The 27,072-nt window shown below is 50.9% G+C and overlaps 7 protein-coding genes across 7 annotated transcripts; 4 read left to right on the top strand and 3 right to left on the bottom strand.

The window, feature by feature from the left end:
* Positions 1-2,007: 2,007 nt before the first annotated feature.
* ASPSYDRAFT_27194 (uncharacterized protein) lies at positions 2,008-2,532 on the top strand (the record flags this gene model as incomplete). Its single annotated transcript, XM_040844372.1, has 1 exon — positions 2,008-2,532. The coding sequence occupies one exon, from the start codon at positions 2,008-2,010 to the stop codon at positions 2,530-2,532; it is 525 nt and encodes a 174-aa protein (XP_040709052.1).
* Positions 2,533-2,605: 73 nt separating this feature from the next.
* Positions 2,606-4,089, bottom strand: ASPSYDRAFT_85217 (putative MFS transporter; the record flags this gene model as incomplete). Its single annotated transcript, XM_040851491.1, has 6 exons — positions 2,606-2,775; positions 2,819-2,873; positions 2,919-2,991; positions 3,038-3,230; positions 3,279-3,856; positions 3,914-4,089. 6 exons carry the CDS (start codon positions 4,087-4,089, stop codon positions 2,606-2,608), a joined length of 1,245 nt encoding a protein of 414 aa, XP_040709051.1.
* Positions 4,090-4,604: 515 nt separating this feature from the next.
* Positions 4,605-6,538, top strand: ASPSYDRAFT_169563 (putative proline permease). The gene is made up of 2 exons (XM_040843403.1): positions 4,605-5,085; positions 5,131-6,538. Exons 1-2 carry the CDS (start codon positions 4,754-4,756, stop codon positions 6,434-6,436), a joined length of 1,638 nt encoding a protein of 545 aa, XP_040709050.1. The 5' UTR covers positions 4,605-4,753; the 3' UTR covers positions 6,437-6,538.
* A 168-nt stretch (positions 6,539-6,706) lies between these two features.
* Positions 6,707-7,768, bottom strand: ASPSYDRAFT_141766 (C-terminal binding protein; the record flags this gene model as incomplete). The annotated part of the gene is made up of 3 exons (XM_040841183.1): positions 6,707-7,425; positions 7,493-7,575; positions 7,641-7,768. The coding sequence occupies 3 exons, from the start codon at positions 7,766-7,768 to the stop codon at positions 6,707-6,709; spliced, it is 930 nt and encodes a 309-aa protein (XP_040709049.1).
* Positions 7,769-8,399: 631 nt separating this feature from the next.
* On the bottom strand, positions 8,400-9,904 carry ASPSYDRAFT_141171 (uncharacterized protein; the record flags this gene model as incomplete). Its single annotated transcript, XM_040841116.1, has 2 exons — positions 8,400-9,574; positions 9,640-9,904. 2 exons carry the CDS (start codon positions 9,902-9,904, stop codon positions 8,400-8,402), a joined length of 1,440 nt encoding a protein of 479 aa, XP_040709048.1.
* Positions 9,905-10,358: 454 nt separating this feature from the next.
* GbpA lies at positions 10,359-17,569 on the top strand (the record flags this gene model as incomplete). The annotated part of the gene is made up of 8 exons (XM_040848871.1): positions 10,359-10,950; positions 11,050-11,814; positions 11,869-13,290; positions 13,344-13,680; positions 13,733-14,466; positions 14,519-15,418; positions 15,473-16,237; positions 16,293-17,569. The coding sequence occupies 8 exons, from the start codon at positions 10,359-10,361 to the stop codon at positions 17,567-17,569; spliced, it is 6,792 nt and encodes a 2,263-aa protein (XP_040709047.1).
* Positions 17,570-22,210: 4,641 nt separating this feature from the next.
* amdX (putative C2H2 transcription factor (AmdX)) lies at positions 22,211-26,171 on the top strand. The gene has a single exon (XM_040845577.1). The coding sequence runs from the start codon at positions 22,641-22,643 to the stop codon at positions 26,085-26,087; it is 3,447 nt and encodes a 1,148-aa protein (XP_040709046.1). The 5' UTR covers positions 22,211-22,640; the 3' UTR covers positions 26,088-26,171.
* Positions 26,172-27,072: the final 901 nt, after the last annotated feature.

Genomic DNA, 27,072 nt, shown 5'->3' with positions numbered 1-27,072 from the left:
TGTTGGCCTTTACATAATCTTTGGCAAGTGGGATTTCTTCATACAATGGCCCGTGGCAAACAAAAGGAAATCCAATAACGTCAAGACCGGTGTATATTCATAAGTCGAATATCTAATAGAAAGAGTGGCATAAAGCCGTTTGTATCTTGTGAATTAAACCCGTGATGCTGCATCATGCAGCCTCCACCAAAACCACGCAACCAGGACTTTCAAACGCGTATAGACCTTTGACCATATAGTAACTCGCAAGAGGGTTGCTCAAATAGAGAATAATAAAACAACTCCCACCATATCTTTGGCCAGAGACCTACCTGAGAACAAGTGGACCGGCTCCATAATACTCATATGTAGGACTACAATGCGATGAGATAGATGTGTAGAATAAAGAATGCATTAACTATAGTTATTTGATCAAACATAAGAAAGACTACCAAAAGAATGTCTACCCTGAAGGGGATAATACCAGCCATTTTAACCTGTAGTCTACTTCTTTTTCGCCTTTTCAATCTCACTAGGACTCAGCGGCTTCTCAATATGCACTCCATCCCGGGAAATCTTGGCGATCTTCCCAGTACCAACCGAATAAACCCCATTCTCCTCCTCATAAAACCCCAAACTGATCTCACCCAGCTCACCCTTGAACTCGCGGTGCAGAGTGGGAGGCTTCCGAGGCTTCTGGCCCTCACCTGCAGGGCGACCTCCGGCATACTTCGACTCGGCCGTCGTACCCAACCGGTGACATCTTGGGCATGGGTCGGTGTAGGGGACGAAGACCTTGTCGCATTTCTGCCATATAGTCTCTGGAACGTCCTTCGCTGCGGCGCCGCAGATGCAGATCATTTCGGTCATGATGACTAGGTAGACTCGGTGGCTCGTTATCTGGAGTGAAGATTTCCTTGTATATTCACCAATTGAATGATTTAAGAACTTTGCCTTGTGATGGACGCGGAGAGCGTGCTCAGTCCGTATAAATGCTGAGTCCGGCGTTGGTGGTGTGGCTTTGTCGTTTAATATTGAATGGTTCTTTATAGCTTTGCGTCTTTGTATTTGGGACCTCTTTGCGTGTGAATTCGACAATGCTGCTTTCTACCCTACAAAGAATGTGCTCAGTTTTTCCATATCACTTGGTCTCTTTGTCTTCCATATCCCCTAGTTGGTCGGTCGAGACCAAGGACATGGTCTGTTTGATTTCGGACAGCTGGGTGTGATGGCGCAGCAGGCGTGGGGATCATTATGTGTGGGGAGATAATCCGATTCTTGGGGGCAAGTCTGACCATCTCCTTTTTCTTCTGGAGACATTGATTCGGGGTAAATTATGAGGCTGTTAACAAGGAAAATGTCAGGGCGGGATACGTCTTCCTACAGAGACTACGTAGTTGAGGATATGAAACTGGGTACACGAACAAAAGGGAGGAGGAAAATGAGATAGGTAGTCGGTAAGACTCCTGAGAACGCCATAGAGCCACCCTGGGTACGGTGACTGAATCTTCCAACATCGACTTGGATAATGACGAGATCAGTCACACCAGTCATACAGTGCAGGTGATATGAGACCTCGCCAGTGAAGGCATTTCACAGCCAACCCTGTGATCCTGGAAATGGATATCTGACACTCCTTCGGACCCAAAAGGAAGACGCTGGATACGAAGTCGACGGAATAAGCAAATGGCCATCCTCGAACCGGCAGTGGCTAAGAAAGATCGACAGTGCCATGTCGTCCAGGCAGAGACCAAGAGATCATGGCAGATGAGCACTGGGTAGGTTTAAGACACGCAACGTGGAATACGAACTGCTTATCTTGGCTGACGCGTGCTCTGGAGGAAGAGATGAGGCGCAGAGCTGGGGACGCTCTCGAGTACGAGGTCCCCGGTAGGATTCCTGGGAAAGGCTGTCGTGTATATAAAGAGGTGGTTCTTCCAAAATTCAGAACAAGAGCAAATACATCTTCAACATTCTTTCGTTCAGACACTTGAATCAAAACACTCGCTTGATTAGACCAACATCGAAATGAAGCTTTCTTCCATTTCCCTTCTCACAGCAGCAACTCTAGCAACTGCAAGCCCCCTCTCCCTGTCCACCCGCCAGGACTCCTCCATCATCTGGCCACACCGCACATACCGATGGTTCATCCGCGACGGCACCACAATCGAAGACCCGCAGGACCAGCTCCTCGTTGTGAAAGACAACGACCCGGCGCACGAGTCCAGCGCGCTGGTCACCTTCCAAATCGCCCCAGACCTCGAAGGCCGCACCTGCAAGCTCATTTTCGACCTCTGGGATCGCGATGTCTCGACCGGGACGCAGACCGCGGATGTCTTTAACTCGGTGAACCCCGGGAACAGAGGTGAGCATGTCGGGAGAGTACACTTGCCCAAGCCGGGTTCTGCGGAGTGGATTTTTTCGTCTGAGAAGGCGCCTGAGTTTCCATGCCCGGCTGGGGCGCTGATTGGGTTTGAGTTTGTTGGGGCTGGGGATGAGGTTGCTGTTCGCTGGGATATTGGGGTTACTGGACCGAGGGTGCAGGTTCAGTGATTGATTAATTGAGTCGGACTTTTGTCATGACATATAATCCATTCAATTAAGTTGAATTTGGATATTATTCAAATCAATCATGGTGCAGACGTGGCTTTGGAATGATTAACCAGGAAACGCCCGTAGCCCCTAGTAAGCCCACAAGTATAGGCTGGAGGACTCTGACTCCCGACTCTGCAGCTATCACACCAGTAATAGCAGGAAATATTGCTCCTCCGATCTGTCCTAGAAGAAAGATGAATGCTATACTTGTTAGCTTCGGTTATCAGCAGCGCAGAACACATACCAAGTGCAGATGATCGGATCTCAGCAGCAAAAAGCTTCGACGCCACAGAAATGCCCTTCTCTTGTTAGTCCTCTTCCCGTATATCAAGAATTATTCATACCGTAGCAAAGAAAGGCCCCGAGAAAAATCCCAAAAGACTGATCGCGACTGCTTCAGTGATGATATTGGGCACCCTGGGAAAGTTAGCTAGCGCCCTCTCAAATGCTTGCGGTCCCATACAGCCAGAAAACCAATTCAAGTGCCAAACACAGGGCAACATATATCCCGATCATGCGTCTCTCTCCAAAGCGATATGTGGGCTCAGCAAGAACCAGACGCCCGAGGAACGCACCACCGTAGTAGCCAGCCGGGACGTAGCCCATTCTATCTAGATCTCCACCACGCTCTTCGACCAGATATTCCACAATCCATCCTGCTGCTGTTAGCAAGGCCCATATTGGAGTTCGTCAGATTAACATACCGCCGGCGGTGATTGCGACGCCGAGAAAAAAGAAGAAATACAAGCTTAGAAGCCATACACTGGGGCTGGCAAGAGTCTTTTGCATCTCAACTCTAGCGTCTCTCGGGCGTGAGGCTCCAGACGCGGTCACTTCAGCGGCAGGATCAGGGCGCTTGAAAGTGATTCGTTCGCGGAATGCCGTGCATACTAAGAGGAGATTCACCACACCCACGCCTAACGGGGCAGTATAGAAGAGCCCCCATTGTGATGTGCTCCCAGCGGTAGCGACAGCAGTTGAAACGAAGGGACCGACTAGACAGCCTCCCATGTACATGGCGTGGATGAAGCCGAGCCAGCGATGGGCGCCTTTCAAGGTTGTCACGAAGTTATTTGCATGGGGTTCCTGATAGGCCTGACCTAGGGTTGCAATGAAGAAGGCGATCGCGAATAGTGGGAACGGAGGGAGCCAGGCACGGAGAGCATGACCGACTATCTGCAATACCGCTCCGATAATGAGGAAAACACCCAGGTCGATGTACTGGCTGAGATAGCTGTTGGTAAGAGCGGCCAACAGCCAGCCGCCAAAAGTCGTTCCATATCTAAGCCAATTAGCGAACTGCTACCGAATAATCAAATGGAGGCAGGCTTGAGCTGACACAACGGAGACCATGTTGGTATCGATGTCATATTGCTGCCGGATGTAAGGGATCAGAGCCCCCAGACTGCCGTCGTTGAGCCCCGCCACGAAGAACGCGAAACCCGAACTGATCAGCTTCAGGGCCAGTAGGGGAGGAGCGGGTGGCTCTGCGGGATCGGTTTGGAGCGCTTCCATGTTTCTCCCAGGAAATCAATACCAGATTGAGACGACGATGTCAATAAAGTTGGGAACTGGGATGACAGTACCGCTGTAATTGACTGGATTGACGGGCAGAACGCGGAGCAGTAACGTGACTTCTCCAACTGCGCGATCATTAACAGAATAGTTTATAGCCCGTTGCACCTTGGCATTACATGATATTAATACACATTGAGCTGACCCCGGATTCATCGGACATCGTCCGGCAATTCGAACAATGCGGGGAAGCAGCGCGGGATTGCTGCCCAGTCTTCCTCTGCAGATCAGCCCTCATTTGCACAAGAATCCCGACGGTGTGAGTCGGCTTTGGATAGGAAGAGGAATGCAGTGGCTCCCACCGCGGAGTAGGAATAGCATGCGAGGATAATTGAATTTCTGGATTAATTCCACGTCATTCCACGCCCTGTCGTGCCTCATTCATAATGGCGCAGTGGCATCCCCTGATAAGCTATCACTTGGCAGCACTAGCATCGCCAGCTCCTCCCTTTTCTGGTCAAGTGTGCTTGTACATCTGATAACTTATCGCTGCTGCTCCTGGTAGTCGCGGCGACGCCGATTTCACCTATAGTTGCAGTGCGTATAAGATGGGCGCATTGCCCTGGGCTCCCGGCTTGGAGGCCAGTTACAGAGCACTTCCACCATGGACAAAAAGTCGTCTGTTGATGAAAAGCCCGTCGCGACTGCGGAGGGCACGGTAACCCCGTATGGCGAGACCAAGCGCGGCCTGACCTCCCGGCATGTGCAGCTGATGGCCATTGGAGGCTCGATCGGAACCGGTCTCTTCGTGGGAATCGGGGCCTACCTGCAGGATGCCGGGCCCCTGTCGATTGTCCTTGGATATCTCCTCTATGGATTTATGTTCATCTGGCCTTGCTATTTGTGCGTGGGAGAGATGTGCGCATACCTGCCCATCCGAGGCTCCATCTTCGAGCTGGCCGCCCGATACGTCGACCCGGCTTTTGCATTTGCGATGTAAGTCCCTTTACTCTATTATATGTGCAGCCCTGACAGGTCCAGGGGGTGGGTGTACTTCTACGCCGGCGTGATGTTGGTCTGTGTCGAATACGCGGCCGTTGCAACGATTATGCAGTATTGGACAACTAGCGTCAACCCGGCAGTGTGGATCACAATGGCAATGGTCGTTTGCGTTATCCTCAACATCGTCGCCGTGGAATGGTACGGAGAGAGCGAGTTCATCATGGCCTCGACCAAAGTCCTGTTGATCGTCGGGCTCGTGCTTCTTACCTTCATCACCATGGTTGGCGGCAACCCTAACCACGACGTCTACGGCTTCCGTCACTGGAGCGACGGCGTAATGTACGAATATTACACTGACGGCGATACCGGTCGCTTTCTCGGTCTCTTCAGCGTGATGGTCTACGCTGCCTTCTCTTTGGCCGGTCCGGATTTGCCCTCCCTCGCTGCAGGAGAGATCCAGAACCCTCGATACACCATCCCGCGCGTCTGCAAGATGATCTTCTGGCGTATCGTCGGTTTCTACGTGATCGGAACCCTAGCCGTCAGCATCATCTGCGATTCTCACGATCCAGACCTTATCAGCGCCATCGAGAACGACAGCAGTGGTGCCGCCGCCTCCCCATGGGTCATCGGCATCAAGCGACTCAACATCCACGGCCTCCCCGACCTCATCAACGTCCTCATCCTCTTCTCCGGCTGGTCCTGCGGGAACGCGTACGTCTACGCCTCCAGCCGAACCCTTTACTCCCTCGCAAAGGACGGCCAGGCGCCCAAGTTCCTCCTCAAGTGCACCAAGGCCGGCGTCCCAATCTACTGCGTATTCACCGTCTCCCTCCTCACCTGCATCACCTACCTTGCCGCCGATACCTCGTCTGTCGAGGTCTTCTACTGGTTCATCGACCTGACCACTTGCGGCCTCGTCCTCACATACACCTGCATGGTCGTCGTCTTCCTCTTCTGGTATCGCGCTCTCCGCGCCCAGAACATCGACCGGCACACGTACCTCCCCTGGGTCGCACCACTAATGCCGTACTGGGCCATCCTGGCGCTGATCGTCGGCGGCTCCGTCACGCTCTTCAACGGATTCAACGTGTTTTCGCCCTGGGACACGCAGGGGTTCATCACGAGTTACTTTGCGATTGGGTTCTTCCTTGTCATGTTTGCGTTCTGGAAGATCTGGCATAAGACTAAGTTTGTTAATCCGGCTGAGGCGGATATTGTCTCTGGGAAGGCGGAGGTTGATGCTGAGTGTCGGATTTGGGAGGATGGAGGGTGGGAGGAGAGACGGAGGGCTGAGTTGGCGGAGATGCATTGGGCTAGGAGGTGGTGGGAGAAGATGTGGTAGTCTTTATGCAATTTGACTATTATAAGGGCTTATTGATTTTGATTATTAATATTTCTTAGAGTATATAATTGAATCTTTCCTGAGCTGTTGCATCTATGTTCCTCTCTCTGCTCCAACCCCCATGATCCAATCAAACAGATAATGCATATTGATCGTCGACCCGACATTGGATGAAAAATTACATCCGACACCCACCTGCATAGGGCGATCCTGATTAGTGGGGTGTGATGCTGGTTTACAAGCTGTATACTCTTTCTATTCTATCGCTTTCTAACTCATACTGGGTAATATAACATTGCTGCTTCCTCCATCAATCAAAACATCCCTCATGGTCTCGATACTCTTCGTCCTAATCTCTGCAAAGCTCTCGGGACAATAAAACGCACTATGGCATGTCAAAACCAGTCTGCCCAGCAGCCACTCCTCCTTCCTCCTATACGCACGCACAAGCGAATGCACCCGATCCTCAGGTATTGGCTCTTCAGGCAAAACATCTAAGCCAGCCCCAGCCAACAGACCCTCCTTCAAGCCCCTCTCAACAGCATCAAGACTCAATACCTCTCCACGGCCTGTATTCACCAATACCGAGCCCTGAGGCATCAACCCTACCAAGTCCCAGCCCACCATGCCGCGCGTTTCCCGCGTGCACGAACAATGGATACTCAAACAGTTGCTCCGCCGAAAAAGCTCCTTGATATCCCGTACTCTCTCGATGCCAATAGCCTTGTCGAATCCATTCGCAACATAGGGGTCGTAGAATATAACTTTCCAACCGAATGCCTTGGCGCGGAGCGCAGCCGCTGTACCTATACGTCCGAGTCCGAGGATACCGAATGTTGCGTCTCGTAGACGGGCCACAAGCGGCGTGTCGATGACTGCCCATGGTTTCACGTGTGGCTCGCGCTGGAGTTCGTGGTGGAAGAGGATCCCGCGGCGGAGGGATAGAGCGAGGGCGATTGCGTGATCGGCGATTTCGGCGGTGCCATAGTCTAGTATCTTTTAGTCCTGTCGAAGTCTTCAATTGTTTGCAAAGGGATGTTTGAGTAGCAGACGGACCAGGGACATTGCAGACTGTGACGTTTCGTTCGGCCAGAGCGACCCGGTCTAGACGGTCATAACCAACTCCCATCCTGACAATACTTTGGGAATCAAATCAGATCGGTAACATGCTAGACGGGGCGCGTTGCTTCTAGTCCAGACTTACACTTTCAGCTGCGGGAATAGAGCGAGGTCTTCTGCTGTGAAGCCGATCTTCAACACCAGGATGCCATGGACTCTATCTCTTAGGTCCTTGGGGACAGCCGACCATGGCTTCGGCGTCGGGACGCCCATCGGGAACAGGTCGAGTTGGAGATATGTGATTTTCCAGTCCTGCGGGAGATTCGCACGTAATATCTCTTGTTCGATTGTGTCATCCTGTTTCCGCAAAGTCAGCACCGGTCCGGGTGATGCGATGTGGAAGACTCACTGGGTATAGTCCGTCCGCCTGGATGATGACGAACTCTTTCCCATGAGGGAGTTGACGTGGATCTGTTATTTCGGACATCTCAAGGGAATTTCCCAGCGCGCTTATAACTTCGGGCTAGGTGAAAGAAAGAGGAGTAAGATCTCACCTGCATCGTGGAGCTGATCCCCAACTTATAGCACAGCTTGCAGTAGCCACATGATTAGTTGAGGGCATAAGTGCCCCGGATTCTTTTCCAATTTATCCACTGTCATGCTCTCCTGTTGCTTATTTCGGTCTTGTCATTCTAGGTTCCACGTATGAGCTGTACCTGACTCGCTCCTCATTCCATCACTCTCTACCCCGCCTCCAATCCCGACTGGGCCGATTCGGCAGGAGGTCCTTGAGACGGGGGGATAGACTATCTCCATGGTTGATAAATAATTTGCATGTTCACATTACCTACTAAACTACTCCAAAAGGAAAAGCTGGTGAAGATGAGGCAACAGTCTAAACTGCTCAATAACCGCAGTGGCCGCAGTAGCCACACGAGGAAGCAGAACAGGCCGTGAAGTCCTTCTCCGAGTCCGAGTCGTCACTCCAGGCAGCGGACTCTCCCCTTTCCTGCTCGTCTTCGTCTTCCTTCTCCTCCTCTTCTGCCTTTATTACTCTTCCCTTCCATCTCGCCGTCCGTTTCTCTTTCCAACCACCATTTCCCGTCTGCTCAGAATCTCCCTCTGTCCACCGTCTCTTCATCCCGCCCGGTATGCAGCAATTGACCTCACCTCCGACTTCCCTCAATTCCAAACTGCCACCGCGGTACACTACTTCAAATCTACCGTCTGCTTGACCCTGCGCGAACGCGATCAACATCTTCAGTAGATTGATTTCCTGCTCCTTCTCCCATTTCCGTACTTCCTCACGGACGTCCTCAACCCGCACGTCGTCAAACACTCCGTTCTTCTGGAAGCCGATCACAAAATTGGGGATTTGCGCCAACCAAAGTCTAGGAAGCTCGCCGTTGAGAACATCTTGATATTCCTTCTTGGATGTCCTGGTCTTCAAATCAAATATGGCGGACTGGGGGACAATTTCTCCTCCAGCCTCAATAGTAAGGGTTTGTCCGGTATGCGATACTGTAGCCGGGCTCACCATGGTTTCTTTCAAAGATACTATCAAATCATCTGGGGTAGCCGCTGCGCTATTGCCATGGCCAATGTGTGACGGATGAAGCTTGGGAATATACCCATCACCCTCATAGCGGACGAGACATGACAAGCCTGCGAACTTGTATTGTAGGATTCTCTGGTGCGATTCGGAGCCCTTGACTTCGGCACCCCACTTGGTGTTTGCTTCTGGAAAAGTGTGCCCGTACCCAAAAACGTCTGGGATTGTCTGCGCGGGTGAGTTCTCACGTCGCACCAGGAAAACAGCAGATCCAACGCTCTCGACCACAAATCTGAATTCTTTGTTTTGCTCGGACACAAATCGACGGAGGTTGCCCAGGGTGCTTCCACAGGCAACAATGTCAATGTCACTGAAATCAAATTTCAAATCCTGTTTGAGAATTGCCTCGAGTGCGGGCTGAAAGACGTGCACGGCATATCTTGCTGCATTCTGATCACGGAAGTATGAGCCGCTGTCTGGAGGAAGCTTATCCAACGACGAGGTTGGGGCCCATGCCGGAGGGGAGCCTATGGAGATTGAATCGTAAGCATCCAGAACACTTCGACTCTCCGTACTATGAGCCTGCACTTACCTGGGATGAGAATTGTAGGAGATTTCCGGTTGAGCCAGTTGTAGGACCCGACGACAGTACAATCGGTGATCTTTGGAGCATCACTGTTGGATAAAAAGGTTGGAGATGAGTCTTCAAGATCGTTCATCGTTATCGTGGCCAGTAGCGACCCCATAGGCGGTTCAGGTGGTTTAGTTGCAACGGAACCCCTGGGTCTTCCGGGATGATTCCAGCCACCTCTGGATTTAGCCCATCTACTTGTCAAACGACATTGGCGTTCTGCCATCTTGTTAAGTAATCGCTAGGGCTGCGGCACCCACGTTGATATCAGCAGGGTTGCGAAGATGGGTAGGGATGGCGGGGGTACAAATACTGAGCTGAGGAGAAAGGCAAGTGGCAGGAGCCCATTTAAGTGTTCCTCTCTTGTACTAGAAAATGCTTTTTCTTTTCTTTTTCCTTGATACGTCAGCTCTACCCTCCATCAGTGTTCGCATTGTCTCCATTGGGTAGGGAGGCGCTGCACGCATTGTGGTGCGGCGCGGCAACTGATTGGAAACGATTGATTGTGAATTCAAAGCCTTGTGCCTCAACACCCAGGCTGAATCTGCCTGTTACAGTGCCGCAGGTGTTTCTATTTTTCTTTTATCTCTGTTCACCTTTCGTCCATCTTCTTCCCTTCTCCTCTTTTCCTCTAAATCCTTCTCTTTCGCATTCTGCCCAATCTACTACGGCATATCAAAATGGCATCTCGAGCTGATAGACTCGCCAAGTTCTTCTCTCTCATTCTCAACGGGAAAAGAACTGTTACCACTGCTGAGAACTTCATTCTACTTTTAGAATCTATCCACGATCAGAGTGATCATGCAGCCTGTTTCGAACGCATTATCGCAAGTCCTTCTGCACGAACCGCTATTCACACTGGGATACGGTTCAACACTAAGCCTGGCTTCCTCAACGCCCATACATCTTCGCTGATACAGTATCTAAGCGAACCTTCCGTCAAAAACCTATGCAATGGGCAAATTCTGCACGACTTTATCGGTCTGATTGTTGAACCTCCCACCGTATGGAATGCTTTTATGGAGGCTTTCCTTGGCGGCCAACTTACAGAGCCAGCCATCCAAGCTTTTGTATGGCTACTGATTGAAAACCTGGCTCGATCGTCAGTTAGCCAGATTGATTTTCTCAGCGATGCCAAGAGAGTTGATGATAATGGCTCCCTTCTTCGAGCAGCGTTGCCAGAAACCCACCGTTACGGCCAAAAGTTGCACCAAATCCTACAGCTTAGAACAAGCAACACTGTTGTACAAGACGTGAACTATATTCCCGGAGGTCGTCATGACAATGATCATGCTGATTTTCACCAAATCGCAATCTACCCTACTCATGACGAGTTTCGCTCATCAGACAAACCATTCTAGCGTCGCGCAGAGGAAATCCAGCAACTCCCAGTAGATGTCCGTGTCGCAGGCCACCTTGACAATCAGTTTCGGCTGCTGCGTGAGGACATGCTCTCGGAGATACGAGAAGAGCTTCGGCTGACTGGTGGGAAGAAGAAGAAACGCCGCACAGCTACCTTACTGCAGGGGTTGTTTTTGGAACAAGTATTTCACGGCACCGATAAGCGAAGATCTCCCTGTGGGCTTGTCATTTCATGTCTCCAAGGCTTAGAAGCTTTGACTTCGCGAAATAAGGACGAACGAAAGACGCTCCTCAAAAGTGACCGTGGCTATCTTCGCCATCAATCCTTCGGCTGCCTACTCCGTGGACAGGAAATTCTCTCGTTTGCCACGATTGACAGACAAGTCGATTACCTCCTCGAGGACCCTCCCTGCATTACGCTACGGGTAATAGGGGATGAGGCGGTCCGAAAAACGCTCTCATACTTCAAGCTATACAAGGATATCCAGTTTCTGCTGGTCGACGCTCCGGTTTTCGCCTATGAACCAATCCTTAAGCGTCTTAAAGAAAAGGTTGACCTCCCTCTTGCGAGTGAGCTGCTATTATATGAAAGTGGTAGCACCGTATCACATTCACGCACGCTTCCTTTGGCGCTGGCTGATACTCTGGATGACGAGCATACGGAACTGCAAGATATTCTCCAAACCGAAAAGCCTATCGTCCTAGATCCTTCACAAAGAGAGTCTTTGGTATCTGGACTCACTCAAAGTGTGAGTCTTATTCAAGGGCCACCAGGTATATGCCGATCCTCCACATCGCTCGTTGCCAATCGCTAACCCTACTTCACAGGGACGGGAAAGTCATTCGTCGGAGCGCTGATAGCCAAGGCGCTGTTCATCAACAGCAAAGAAACCATCCTGGTGATGTGTTATACCAATCATGCCTTAGATCAGTTCCTTGAAGACCTAATGGATATCGGAATCACATCCTCGGCCATGGTTCGGCTTGGGTCAAAATCGTCTCAACGGACCGAATCACTCAGTCTTTCTGCGCAGCAATCCAACTATCATCGCACCTCGGCTCAATGGCAGATAATCGACGAGCTGAACGGTAAATTCAAAGCTCTGAAAGAAGAACTTAGTACGGCGTTCAGTGCATATAATTACGCCACCATCATAGAATTTCTAGAATTCGAAGAGCCTGCGTTCTTTGAAGCTTTCATGCCTCCGGGAAATCTTGATGGTATGACTCTTGTTGGCGAAGGTGGGAAGTCTATCACCGGACAGTACCTGTTCGAGCGATGGTGTCATGGAAAGAGCCAATCTATGCCGTCACTCAGTCATCTTAATGACCAGGCCCGTCAAGTGTGGGAGATGGATGAGTCAACTCGACAAGTCAAAATAAAGGCCTGGAGCGAAATGCTCCTTGAAGAGCAAGTGGCCAATGTCCAGAGCCTGATAACCAGAATGGATAACTGCCAGGAGAAACTTGCGGAGATGTGGAACGAGAAGAAGCGTGATATCCTGCTATCGAAGCGAATAATCGGATGCACGACAACTGCAGCTGCAATTAACGCCAAAGACCTCAGTGTCATCTCGCCGGGAGTCGTGCTGTTGGAAGAAGCTGGTGAAATTCTTGAATCGCATGTCCTTACTGCCCTCGGATCCCACACGAAGCAACTGATTATGATCGGTGACCATCAGCAACTGCGTCCAAAGGTCAACAATTACGCTTTATCGGTGGAGAAGGGGTCGGGATATGATCTAAACCGATCCCTCTTCGAACGGCTTGTGGAGGCAGGATACCCTCATTCTACTCTCGCGAAGCAACACCGCATGGTCCCTGAGATATCCTCTTTNGTGCGCAACCTCACATACCCCGACCTGTTGGACGATGACAAGACATTGAATCGCCCAGCACCAAGAGGACTAAAAGATCGCGTTATCTTTATCGATCACACTCACACAGAAAATAATCTACGCGATGTTTCGGACAGGAATGATGTTGGGGCCAAAAGTAGCAAGCAGAATTCATTCGAGGTACAGCTCGTTCTCAAAACTGTCAAATACCTTGGCCAGCAGGGCTACGGAACAGACAGGTTAGTCGTTCTTACACCGTACCTTGGGCAGCTACATTTGCTCCGTGAAGAGCTTCGCAAAGAGACAGACCCCGTGCTCAATGATCTGGATTCATATGATTTGGTCCGGGCTGGCTTGATATCCCAGGCAAGTGCTCGGCATATAAAACGGCCCATTAAGCTGTCAACCATCGGTAAGGAACAAATCCCCTTACCAAGTAGCCCCATTGCTAACCCAAAAGGAAAGATAATTATCAAGGCGAAGAGAGCGAAATCGTGATTGCGACCCTCACCAGAAGCAACAAGGAAGGGGACATCGGCTTTATGTCAGCTCCGCAACGGTTGAACGTGCTGTTATCTCGAGCTCGAGACGTCCTAATTATAATCGGAAACTCAAAAACATTTATCAAGAGCCGAAAGGGCAATGAAGTCTGGAAGCCGTTCATTAACCAGCTTCAAGAGAACGGACACCTATATGATGGGCTTCCGGTCAAATGCGAGCAGCATCCTCAACGGAAAGCGGTACTTGGAGCTCCCAATGATTTTGACAAGTTATGTCCAGATGGAGGATGTGACCAACCGTGGTATGTTCTTCTTCATCTATTTTACACAACGATAATAATTAATGAATGACAGCGGAACAAATCTCAACTGTGGATTACACGATTGTCCACATAAGTGCCATCAACTGTCCGACCATTCAAAGATGGACTGCCACAAAATAGTAGATTGGACTTGCAGTCGCAACCATAAGGTTACAATGCCCTGCTTCCAACAGAAAAAGAAATGCCATCGTTGCGCAGAAGAGGATAAGGAGCTTGAGCGCCGGCGGGAAAGAGACCTGCAACTTGACTTGGACCGAGAGGCCAAACAGCGGGCATATGCCCATCAGCTGGCCCTGATCAAGGATGAAATTGCGCATGAAAGACGGCTTCAGAAGGAGGACCAAGACGAAGAGGAAAGACAGCGAATCCTCAAACAACAGCAACAGGATCTTGAACGACTGAAAGCCCGTGCTACTGAACAATCCCAGCAAAATCACTTAGTAGTTGACAAAAGCAGCAAGCAACACCTACCTCCCAGCAATGGGCCGACTCCGGGCACCGCTAGTAACACAGGGACGTCGGAAGGTACCGACGGTTCAGACGTTTCAAAGGCACTATCGTCCGCTGAGCAAGACTGGGACTACCAGAAGCAATATGAAGGGGCACAAAGTGAGGAGCTAGACAAGTTGATGGCCATGATTGGCTTGGAGAGCATCAAGTCTAAATTTCTTGCTATCAAAGCTCAAGTCGATGCGGCAGTGAGGCAGAAGGTTGATTTCAAAAGCGAACGGTTTGGATCAGTGCTGCTTGGGAACCCAGGAACAGGTAAGCCCAAACATGCGATAAAAGCGTCTTGGTAACTGAATCCATAATATAGGGAAAACGACGGTTGCGCGGCTTTACGCAAAATTTCTAACATCCATGGGCATCATCCCTGGTGGCTTCATTGTAGAAACCACCGGATCTCGTCTAGCAAATGGCGGCGTGCCGGGCTGCGAGAAACAGATCAACACCATCCTCAACAACGGCGGGGGTGTGCTTTTCATTGACGAGGCCTATCAGCTAGCACAGGGCAGCGGAAATGGCTCTCAAGTTCTTGACTTCCTACTTGCAGAGGTTGAAAACCTTACCGGGAAGGTTGTTGTGGTCCTCGCAGGCTATCGAAGGCAGATGGAGAAATTCTTCGCTCATAACCCTGGACTACCGAGTCGATTTCCACATGAGTTCGGATTTGAGGATTACACCGAGCCAGAATTGCGTTTAATCCTCCAGTACCAGATCAATAAGAAGTTCCAGGGAAGGATGAAAGCCGAACAGGGATTGAGCGGTCTCTACTGTCGGATTGTTGCTCGGCGGATTAGCAGACAGCGTGGTCACGAAGGGTTTGGAAACGCCCGGACAGTAGAGAATGTCTTTGCAACCATACTGCAACGTCAGGCAAAGCGCCTTTCATGCGAACGAAGAAAAAAGATCTCCCCTGACGACCTCCTCCTCACTAAAGAGGATCTAATTGGTCCTGAGCCAAGCAAAGCATTGAACGGCTCTGCTGCATGGGGAAAGCTCCAGAGTATGATTGGTCTTACGTCGGTCAAGGATACAGTCCGTGCTCTGCTTGACAGTATACAAAGCAACTACGAGCGTGAACTCAAAGAGGAGCCTTTGGTGGAGTTTACTTTGAATCGAGTGTTTCTTGGTTCCCCTGGAACAGGGAAGACAAGCGTGGCGAAGCTTTACGGGGAGATACTAGTTGACATTGGGTATTTGTCGAACGGTGAAGGTAGGTTCTCCTGATACTATATCGATATTTGAAAGTCCACTGATTGTCTGTTAGTCATTGTCAAAAGTCCTGCCGACTTTGTGGGTAGTGTTTTAGGACAATCGGAACAAAACACGAAAGGAATTTTGGCTTCCACTCTCGGCAAAGTCCTAGTCATTGACGAGGCTTACGGCCTTTCCGGCGGCGGAGGTCGCAATGGAGGTGGCTTCCAGACCGACCCGTACAAGACAGCAGTGGTCGACACAATCGTTGCAGAAGTTCAGAGCAATCCTGGGGACGATCGGTGTGTGTTACTGCTTGGATACCAGGACCAGATGACGGAAATGTTTCAGAATGTGAATCCCGGACTGTCGCGGAGATTCCCTATGGATTCTGCATTTATATTTAAGGATTTCTCTGACGATGAGCTTGGAAAGATCCTAGATCTGAAATTGAAGCAGCAAGGGTTTGAGGTTTCCAACAAGGGCAGGAAGGTGGCCTTGGAGATCCTTGCTCGCGCACGTAACCGTCCACACTTTGGAAATGCAGGGGAAATCGATATTCTTTTGAACGGGGTCAAGATTCGTCAGCAGCAACGGCGTTCATCAGGATCGAAAGGCTCGGCTTCAAACCGACTAGAGCCGGAGGACCTCGATCCCGAATACGATCGTGGAGAACGGACGGAAACAAACATCCCAATGCTATTCCAGGACATCGTAGGGTGTGGAACAATCGTCAACAAACTTGAGTGTTATGGCCAGACGGTTAAAAATATGAGAGATTTAGACATGGACCCTAAGGAACAGGTCCCCTTCAACTTTCTTTTCCGCGGGCCACCAGGTAAGCCAGCTTGAATACATAAAACAACCAAAGTGTAATCGCTTACAATATTCAGGAACCGGCAAAACGAGTACCGCTAGAAAGATGGGTAAAGTTTATTACGACATGGGTCTATTATCTTCTGCAGAAGTCATTGAGAGCTCTGCAACGGACCTGGTAGGAGAATTTATTGGTCATACCGGTCCTAAAACCCAGGACTTGCTGGAGAAGGCGCTTGGTAAGGTGCTCCTTGTCGATGAGGCGTACCGTCTCGCCGAAGGACAATTCGCAAAGGAGGCAATGGACGAGATTGTGGACTGTATCACGAAACCCAAATTCTTCCAGAAGCTCATCATAATTCTGGCTGGGTACGACAAGGATATTAACCGCCTAATGGCCATTAACCCCGGATTGACAAGTCGCTTCCCGGAAGAGCTTGAATTTGCAGGTCTCTCGCCAAATGACTGCATCCAACTGCTTACAAAATTGCTCCAGAAGCAAAAGTCAAAGCTTCAGTCCAAGGTCAACTACTTCAACATGGATGCACTGGAGTCTCCGAGATCTGTATTTGGTGGGCAGATTATGGATCGGTTTTCTATACTCACTCAGACTGCGAATTGGGCCAACGCACGCGATGTGCAGACGTTGGAAAAAGCTGTATTCGGCGAAGCCCTTCGGTCCATGCAAAACAAGGAGCTTTCCATATCCGAAACGCTTATTCTTAGCAAGGTCGATGGCATGATATCTGAGCGAACGTGTCGAGCGACGGAACTGCGAACACGCAAGAATCCTCTGACCGACTTACTGCAAAAGCAGGCTTTCAATAGGCGACCGGCACATCCAGTGTTGACCACAACGTCTGGTCCATCAGTAGTGCTTGAAACCACAGAAGAGAAGAAAAATGCCCCTCTTGCAGCCTCTGGAAGTCTTCTGGACACGGCATCTCGGGATGCGGGAGTGCCAGATGACGTCTGGCAACAACTGGAACAAGATAAACAAGCGATGAAAGAAGCGCAATCACAGTATCAAAAACTTGTTGGGGATGAAAGCATGGCTGAGAAAGCACTCCAAGAGCTCCCTGAGCCGCCAAAACACGATTCTGACCCCGACGACGAGGCTAAACGGGAGCACGAGCGACGACGTCTTGAAGAGTTAAAAAGACGCGCCAGGTTGGAGGAGCTACGGAGAGAACGAGAGCAGCAGGAAAAGGCTAGACGCGAAGAGCAGAAAATCCAGCAGAAGCTTAGACAAATGGGTGTTTGTGTTGCTGGGTTTCGATGGATCAAACAGGCATCGGGTTATCGTTGTGCTGGGGGGAGTCACTACATTTCGAACGAAGCCTTGGGAATCTAGATTGTGCATTAGAGTGGTCTTGTTATTTTCATTATAATTTCCATCAATAGATCCACGGTTTGAGGCTTTTTACAATGTTGTCCACTCAATGTCAGAAAATACTAGTAGATGTTGAAGTATATATAATTGTCGGTACAAAGCACTCGCTGACAGAAAACGCCCAGAGGCGCATAATATCTGTTTCTATATTCCGTGTGACTTTTCACTTGTGATCCAGAGACAGCACATCAAGATTAAGCGAGCTGTTTTTCTCCTTCGCTGACGACGCCCCCCATACAAACAGTGACAAGCACAACATACCGCTCTGTTGAGAGTAATCATTTAACATCGTCCCACTACCCAATTAAAATAAGGCATATCTAAAGGAGATTTTTTTAAGGGCTATCAAGTCTATCCTATATATCGTTAGATCCTTTCTTCAAGAATATGCAAAAGCACCACTTCGGAACCAGGGAGACCTCGATCATACAATATGACAGCTCCACAACTAATTAACCCCAAACAGGCACGATAATCAAACGAGCTGACGAAATTTTTGCGACTGCATCCCTGCGGGTGCCTGTCATCAAGACGATAATAATAGTGGATCACTGATTCAGGTACGGACAGAGTAGACTAGACGACGTCTTCCAGTTTCTTCTTTTCCTTTTTCTAGGTAGATATCACGCAGCTCGACTCGGGCCGCCGGTGGAAATAAAATGGAGGGCTCCACTTCTCCTCTATCTCGCATGTTACAAGAAGAGTTTCCCACGTCAATCACACCATCAATCAAACTTTGGTGTAACTGCTACACACAGCTCCGGATCTCATCTCTAGGCCGGTTATCTCGATGTGTATGGAGGAACATACGGAGAGAAAAAGGATAGCGGCATCGCATAGTAATACTCATACCAGAGCTCGTTCGACGAGATCACGAATGAAACGACAGATAAGCCAACGGGCTCATGTACGTCGGCTAGCTTGATTGCATTAGTCTCCGTCGGAGTGTCCAATCGACGAGATCGTCACAGCCAGTCCAGGACTCGAGGCGTCCGGATGGAAGTCGGGACTGAGGCGTTTTAAGGGGTGGCACAGGTGGGGAATGTTAATGATAATGCGTATAGATCCGCTGATTGCGGTTGGCCGCAGACAGGAATGCAGCGAGCATCGTGTTCTCGATCTCCGCGGATGAGGTTGGGATCGGGATCGGGTGCTTTGTTTGGGTGACAACTTGACAGGTGAGTTTGCTACAGCTTGTTTAGCGAAGCTGCTCTGGTTAGATCCCGGGATATAGTCGGTAGAATTATGCCTCTCCTGCCTGTTTCCCCTTTGTTATTATTGGCAATAACATGAAGGATACAAGGGTGAATAGAGTGGTAACGCCCGGGCCAATTCGGAAACCTCGTTTAGTGCGCGGGATCGTCCAGACCTTGTACTGTCGGCTCCACATCAATGAGACTTGGAGAATGCTGACTTGGAGTCGAAGGCAAGTCGCGATGCTATGATTCGCGTTGAGGCTGTGATTCTCTTCAACTTCCTTCCATTCGGGGTTAAGGTCGCCGAAGCGCCCGATTACAAATCCTTCCTTGAGGCAAAGAGCAAGGAACTGGATGGACTGTTGTTGTGCCCACATGGGGCCATGGCCAGCAACCAAATCTATAAGGTCAGCTTTGACTGGTCAGCCTAATGCAAGTCACCCAAGACTGTGCGACTAAGTCTGCGCCTTGGAGAAACGGGCAAGGATAATCCTTGCGAGGTTGCCAATCACAATGGAGATGTTGTGATGGTGGTGTGCTTGACATTTCATCTGGATGGTGGTCCAAGTTCAACCCGCTGTGTTTTTGCTGACGATTGATAGCATGCAGCAAAGGCCCCGTTTGTCGGTGGGTGGGAATTCAACATTATAATTGGCAATCAGTGTCTAAGTATAAGTAGATGGTCCAGATCGATAAGAGTGTCTGCGCCGTCTGATATAGATTAGGACGGGATGATCGATTGGCCCGCCCCGGACTATACTATACTCTCCCAAGGTAGCGTCCGAGAAGAGAGAGACTGGCGCAACGCCCATCTAAATCGTTGGCCCAGAATAATCGGAGAATTTGGGAGCCGATGCAATCGACGGAGGAAACCTGCTTTAGTATCTGCAGTGCGGGATCGACGGACGACAGAGGCCGCAGCGCGCACAGTCCAGAGCCCACAGCAGTTGATTACGCTGTTGCAGGAGCCGGAGTTTCCCCGCGATGGCTTCGCATTCGTGGCATTATTCCTGTCCCTCCTACTTCTTATGCTCGTGCTTGGTCATTCAGGCTGAATAGGGTTGCATTGTTCAGATACTCAGAAAGTTACTGGAGCTCCCCTGCCGTGTGGGCATGATTCAGATGGTGCAGAATGGATACCGAGGCGAGGGATCGGGAGCAAGTCCGACTTCAAACGAGAATACCCACGATTGCATTGGCGCCTTCTGCAACGTGCACGGAGCACAGCTCGAAATTGGGAGTTTCCCTCTCGACGTCATAGCGTGGGATGGTGCAGGGGATTTGCAGAACGTCCGCTGTCCTGATCAACGCAGCATCCTCCTGGGTGTCAACGGGGATAATCGCTGCTGAAGAGGAAGTGGATAAATCTGCGTCGAGCTTGACTGAGCGGGGAGGAAACGACGATATATTTTTGGCAGTGGGTGTCTGGGGTGGTTCCTGCTGGATGAAGATATTCGGAGTCAGGCCTCGGATGCGACCGGCAGCAGCGGCCAAGGCTCCAGCCGCCAGCACAAGGAGTTGGCCACGGAGGACTCACATCCGACGAGATTATTACGATGATTGATTATGCCAGCTGCTGTATTATTCGAAAATGGCTAAGGAGGCCCAGGCGGCTAGTATGCAGTGGCTCGTTTCCAGAACTGAGCCAGGGGATTGTCAGAATAACGGAGCTGCAATTGGCACGCAGGAGCAGGCCCACGAAAATCCCCCACACAGGAACCTTGGGCTGCGCACTGGCAGCAACTGCTCTCCCCAGAGTCCCCACAGAATGGTCGTCAACCGAAGCTCGTTTCCTCATTTTTGGCACCTTTTTTTAGCCGGCTCTTTAGACTTTGCTAAGATTGCTCGTGCCAGACACGGCGGCGCCAACCGCCACTGGACACGCAGTGGCTCGTGGGCCGTGGCCCCAGTCCCCAGTCGTCTCAGGTACGGTCGTGCCCACCAGCCAACAATCGCCGCTGGATCTGGGGTCGAAACGCGAAACGGGAAACAGAAGTCGCTCAGCCCTTGAAACCTTTGGGCGGCGGAGAACTCCGTTCTCTGCAAACGGTCGGACTGAGACGGCTAATCGCTCGTTGCCAGCAGCCGCGATCCTTCAACCGCAGGATGGAAAATGAAGGCGCCATGGAAGCGAGTTTAAGAGCCACGCGCTTACGTTTGGCCAATTCACAGCGGAGTGTGTCTGAGAAGGACAAGAAAGACAGGAACATTGTCGCAAATAGGTAGCGCCTCGTTTGCCCAACAACGGATCTATTCCGCGCTGTCGCCGTACTCAGCAGACAGCACAATAATGTCATTATTGAGAGTGGGATTCCGATATTTTACTGTATGAGTTGCTGGTCTGGCAGGACAATGGTATTTCCTGTCATTGTTCAGCGCGCTCCTCTCTATACACCCAAGAGTGCGCCAAACATGTCTCTTTCCTCTGCCGGCCGTGTGCCGATAAAGTGCGTGGCAGTAGCCGCCCGACAATCCTCTCGGCCAGGATTGAGTTCACAGGGTGGCTCTGATTGGCCGGTAGAGTAGCACAGACCCAAGTGCAGCTCCCCCGTGACTCCGATGTGGGGCGGATCCTTGGCTCTGGCCCAGTCGTGGCCCCTGCTTTGTGCTCATCGGCCCACTGAGGGCGCTGCGATTGGGCCGCAGCTTCGTGGTTTATCCCGCGACAGTCACCGGGGTCGAAACAGAACACAGGCAGCACGGAAGTAACGTGCAGCCTCTCGTAACTCCATTAGTCTTGCTTTGACTCTCGGAGTCCAGCCTGCGAGCAACTGCCAGTCCCAAACACTGATGGCCACTGGTCCTTTTGTTGAGATCCCCAGCAGCCACTCGCCTTCGTAACTTCCACTGCAGCTTCTCAAAGAACATCGTCCTCCCTTCTTCTTCCTCTTCCCTTTCCTCAGGCTTCACTCTCTCGCTTCCTTTGGCCGCGAGCTTTCTTCTTCCCCTGCATTGCTTGACTCGTAATCAGCGAGCTCCGCCCTTATCATCAATTGACTCCAAATTCACCCCTATCGATACGCTACTTGCCCGGTTATCTTTTCGGCTTATCCACCCGCCGCCCTCAGTCGGATTGTTTCCTGGAGTGCACCCGATCCAAACACTCAAAACAGCTTGCAGACCACCCAAAGAGTCTGCGCATAGCTTCATCTGCTCTCTTCAGTCGGCATTCTCCCCAAGGTAAGTTGGTATACACGTAGCTTTCAAGTTCCCTGGGTCCTGAAAGCTGGAACGTTGAGCCCCTGCTGACTACTCCGAGGTTGGACCTCAGGAACATCTCGCCACATCCCACCTCGCCCGCGACAGTTTCACCTATTTCTCCCTCTCTCATCGCCCGCCAAGGTCGAATCATACACTTTCTATTCTTATTCTCCAGCTACCGAGAGCTTTCTCTTCGCGTATTGCACACTTTGCTTGCTGTCAGTGCCTCACTGCCACCCCGTTGCCCCAACTCCTTCCCGCGCCTCCTGACCCACTGCCTAAGCTTTCCTCCCATGGGGGGCGATGATGTCCTCGATCCGATCGTTCCGCCGCGACCATTCTAGACACTTTCAGGCTAACATTCACCAGTAAATTTTATCGCCGTCAATGTCGGCCTGATTCTTCGTCGCGTCGCATTTTCTCGCTCCTTTGAACTGTTCGGTTCAGTGAAATACCTAGAACCACGACCCTACCTACGCCGTTTCTGTTAAAGCCAGCCTGCAAGCTGGCCCGCATCCCCCCCCCATATTTCTACGGAGATAGCATGTTAATAGGCCCGATGGTGGACCAAAGCCTGGGCACCAGCCCAAAATTGGAGGACCTCTCTAGCATTTCGGAGATGCCTGGAGACGTCAATGGTGCGTGCTCTAAGAAGGGACCGCTCACTCAAGCGACGTATTAACGATGCAGCAGTATCCAAGGAGAACTCGAAGAAGGACACGGTTGCCAATCCGACCAACATCCCTCCCCCAAAGACTGACAAGCCGCGTCCCCACGGCTGTACAACATGCGGTCGGTCATTCGCCCGACTAGAACATCTCAAACGCCATGAGCGTTCACACACAAAGGAGAAACCGTTCGAGTGTCCCGATTGTTCACGTTGCTTTGCCCGTCGAGACCTTCTTCTCAGACATCAGCAGAAGCTCCATATGGCAACAACTCCATCCTCACGGCCTAGAAATGCTCGAAGGGAAAGCACAGGTGCCGCAGGTGCGGGCGCAAATCGTGTGCGCAAGAACTCGATAGCAAGCAACTCGAGTAATATGCGCCCGCGCGCGAACACGATAAGCCACATCGACGGAGCTGGGCTTGGGCTCGTCGGCAATGCGAACCCGACTCCTGGACCGACTGGTCATTCCGGCCATGCCTATCACCCCAGCCTCGGCTCGTCCGTGGGTTCAGGCATCGACTATCGTGGCTATTCTGCGACCCATCAACCTCCAGTAAATGGCCTCACGAAGCTAGAGACGCATGGACTGCCTATGGATATTTCCGGGGGACTTCGGACGGCACCGGTATATGGCAGCTTCGAGTTCAATATTCCAGAGTACATCGGTCACGGCAGTACCATCAATCCAGCTCAGCTCCACTTTGGGGGTTCCCCGCAACACTACGGGAATGACGCCCCCTCTTCTCCATATGGTACCCACCATATGCCTCAAGCAAACGATGCCATCATGGAGGACGAGTACCACCAGTTCGATTGGATGCAGAGATTCGATCCGTCACTGCCACTGGGTAAGAACAATGAATCTGCCATTGATGAGTCCTCACCCTCGGCTATGAGCACCGGCAGTCAGAGTGGAATCAGTGAGCCTATGATGGATGGGTCAAACCAGTTCTCGATGCCCTCTGTGGGCTGGCAGAACCAGTTTCCATCCCATCCGGCGACATCCGCTAGTCAGTTCGCCGACTATAGCTCAACTACTTTTAATGATCTAGGCATTCCACCTGAGACGGTCTCTCCCAAGTCCCTGATGGCTCAAAACCCTTTTGCTGAGGCATATGCCACTCCTCCGTCCATGACTTCCGTGGGTCAGCCCATGCTGGGAGCACATTCGCAGAGCAGTATGTTTTCATCCTCCATGGCAACAAGCGGAGAATCTCCTAATCCTCTCAACCTACCTTTCGCGAATAGTGCCCTACGAACTCACCATGCCCCAGCCTCAACCGATACCTTTACAGACTCCACACGAAGGGCTTTATTAGCCAGCATGGCGCAACCCACAGGCTTCAACCACCGCAAGTTCTCCCAGCCAGCAACCGGAATGATTCAATGTCGCGACCTTTATTCCCGTTCTTCTTTCAGCTCGTGCTCCGCTAGTCAACTACCGAGCACAGCAGACATGCAGCGCTTTATCTCCGCATACGTCACCTATTTCCATCCTCATTTACCTTTCCTACATATACCCACTCTAAATTTCCAGGCACCCGAGTACACCAATAATTTGCGCACCCCGAGCGGCCACCTTAACCTCAGCTCCACTGGAGTTGCCGGTGGTGGAGGCTGCTTGATCCTCTCCATGGCAGCTATCGGCGCCCTGTACGAATTTGACACCGCATCCTCAAAAGATCTTTTCGAAGCCTCCAAGAAAATGATTCAACTTTATCTCGAAGAGCGTCGGAAGGCTGATATGTCAACGGCTGCTTCTCGTTCCGCCAATGCGCGCGATAATTCTGTGCACAACACCCCGCTATGGCTAGTGCAGGCGATGCTGCTCAACGTTATTTACGGCCATACTTGTGGTGACAAGACTTCTGCAGATATTGCAAGTACTCACTGCGCGGCCCTTGTTAGTCTTGCGCGCGCGGCTGAATTGACCCGCCATATCGACGCGAAAGATCTTCCACAGGACCACCTAAACGCCGGCTTTACTGGTGGGAGTGACGCGCCGGGGCAAGACTCGGAATCGGACGCCTGGAAGCAAGCCTCGTTCGGTCCAACCAAAGAGAAGAAAGATTGGCTGGACTGGAAAATTGTAGAGGAACGGAAACGGACAGTATATGCGATTTTCGGCGCCTCATGTTTTCTGGTCTCCGCGTACAACCACGCACCTGCTTTAACCAATTCCGAGATCCGTCTGGACCTGCCCTGTGAAGAGGATGTCTGGGCTGCAGAATCGCCCCAAGCCTGGAAGAAAATGGGCGGTCATCTTGCCTCGAAGAAGAACGTTGCCTTCTCTTCCGCGCTGACAATGTTATTGACTGCTGGTCGGCGAGCACAAGGCTCTGGCCCTGGCATTGTCGCCGAGGACCCGAAAAGCGGCGACCTTACACCCAGTTCTTTTGGTTGCTTCGTGTTGATTTACGCTATACACAACTACATCTGGGAGACTCGCCAGCGCCATATGGGTCGGCAATGGACTGCAAGGGAGACGGATGCTATGCGAGCCCACATCGAACCTGCTCTACGGGCATGGCAAACGGCGTGGTCCACGAATCCTCAGCACAGCCTAGAGCGACCGAATCCCTGGGGAGCCGGTCCTCTCTCCGCCGATAGCATTCCTCTATTAGATCTTGCCTATGTTCGACTTTATGTTGATCTAGGGCGCTGCAAGGAGGCGTTTTGGCAGCGCGACTGGAATGCCATGGCTGATGAGCTGGCTCGTGGAACGGATATGGACAATGCTTCAGACGGGATCCCATCGGACGTTTTGGATCCGTCAATCACGGAAGATGTAATGCAAATGGGCGTCCGGCGTGACTCAATAGCCGACCTTGGCGTGGGAGAGCTTGCTATATCACAAACTCCTACGCAAGAGCGACCGATGCACCCCCTATTGGGTGTATACCGGCCTGGACAGACCAAACGCGAAAAACTTCTACGCAGAGCAGCATGTTACGCCGCAGATTCATTCGCCATGTCTAATCATCTAGGTAACACTTTTGCCGATTTCACCTGCCGGGAACTCCCTCTCCAGAGCGCAATGTGTACCTTTGACTGCGCTGAGGTTCTCGCTGAATGGGTCACAACAGTTCAAGAACGTGTAGGGTCATATTTGGGAATCCTGGGTCGGGATGAGGTTGATTTTGCACAAGCCGTCCAGAGCATGCTTCTTGAAGATGAAGACTGCAAGCTTCTGGAAAAGATCGGGGGTATACTTGCCAGCATTGAAGAGAAAATGCAAAAGGATGTGCACAACAGTACGGCTGTAGCTGGAATGAACGTGTTACAGCGACTGTCAGGAAATACGGAGGGAGGGTATGGCTGTAAGTTATTACTTACTACGGCCAGCCTTCTCGACAGAGCGTCCGTATGGCCAGGTGAGACTATCTTACCCCAAACCAGGAGCTACTACTAACAGACTTCAGTGATGAAACTTATGGCTCGGTCCCTCGAATCCCAAGCAATGCGATTGAAGGAACGCGCGGAGCATTCAACCATTGGCGCAACTCATTGATCTTCCAAGTCGCGGTTTCCGTGTGTTAATTTCAATTGCTTGAGCACTCAAGTTCGTCGCCTGGTGTCAGATGAGCCCTCTTATTGACCGTCGCGGTGGTACATCCATTTCGACGGCTAACCTTTCCCGCTTTGGCGTACCCTGGGGATTCACGCCTGAAGATCGGCATTTAAAATATTCGGTTGCACAAATGCATTATACATACCACCTGCCATACCTGGCGGTGATCCACTCTTCCAGGTGAACTAGACACTAGCGTTGTTGCTAGACATCTAGCAATCACCAATTTTACCACCCTCCTCTTTCACGTCCTTTCTGCTTGCGGGATTTACGATGACATTTGATACCATTTCATTCCATTTGCGCCGACTGCGAATCTGTTATATTTACGAGAATGACCTGTACCATTTCCCGCTACTATACATTGGTGTTGCGCGACTTGGATTCGACTATGCGCCATGATATGACAATCATAACCATTTGACGATGTTTATACGAATTTGTGCCTTCACCATTTAAACCTACTTGTTGTGTTTCGTTTCGTTCTAATAGTTTCCCTACTACTTCTTGTTTTGTTTTTTCTACCGCATGTGCATCATGATCGAAGGCTTACGGTTATGTTCATTCTATGCCTCTGTCGCATGTATCTTTACAATTTGTTTTACCGGGAATGGGTGGAATTTGAAGGCTTCGGAGCATCCCCTTCCACGGGCAAGAGCGAGGATGACGGACCATGGATGTTCCCCACCCCCGACGATGCTGCAATGTGATGTGATGTGATATGCTGGAGACGGCCATTGATATATTATACATCCATACATAGATATCTATATACCACCAACTGTGTACATATTGAGTGAATGTCAATGGTTCCCGTCGATTCTAC

This window comes from Aspergillus sydowii (genome assembly GCF_001890705.1).
Source record: "Aspergillus sydowii CBS 593.65 unplaced genomic scaffold ASPSYscaffold_1, whole genome shotgun sequence".
Taxonomy (NCBI): Eukaryota; Fungi; Ascomycota; class Eurotiomycetes; order Eurotiales; family Aspergillaceae; genus Aspergillus; species Aspergillus sydowii.
Note: the sequence above shows the minus strand (reverse complement) of the source record. Positions and strands in the feature narration are given on the sequence as shown.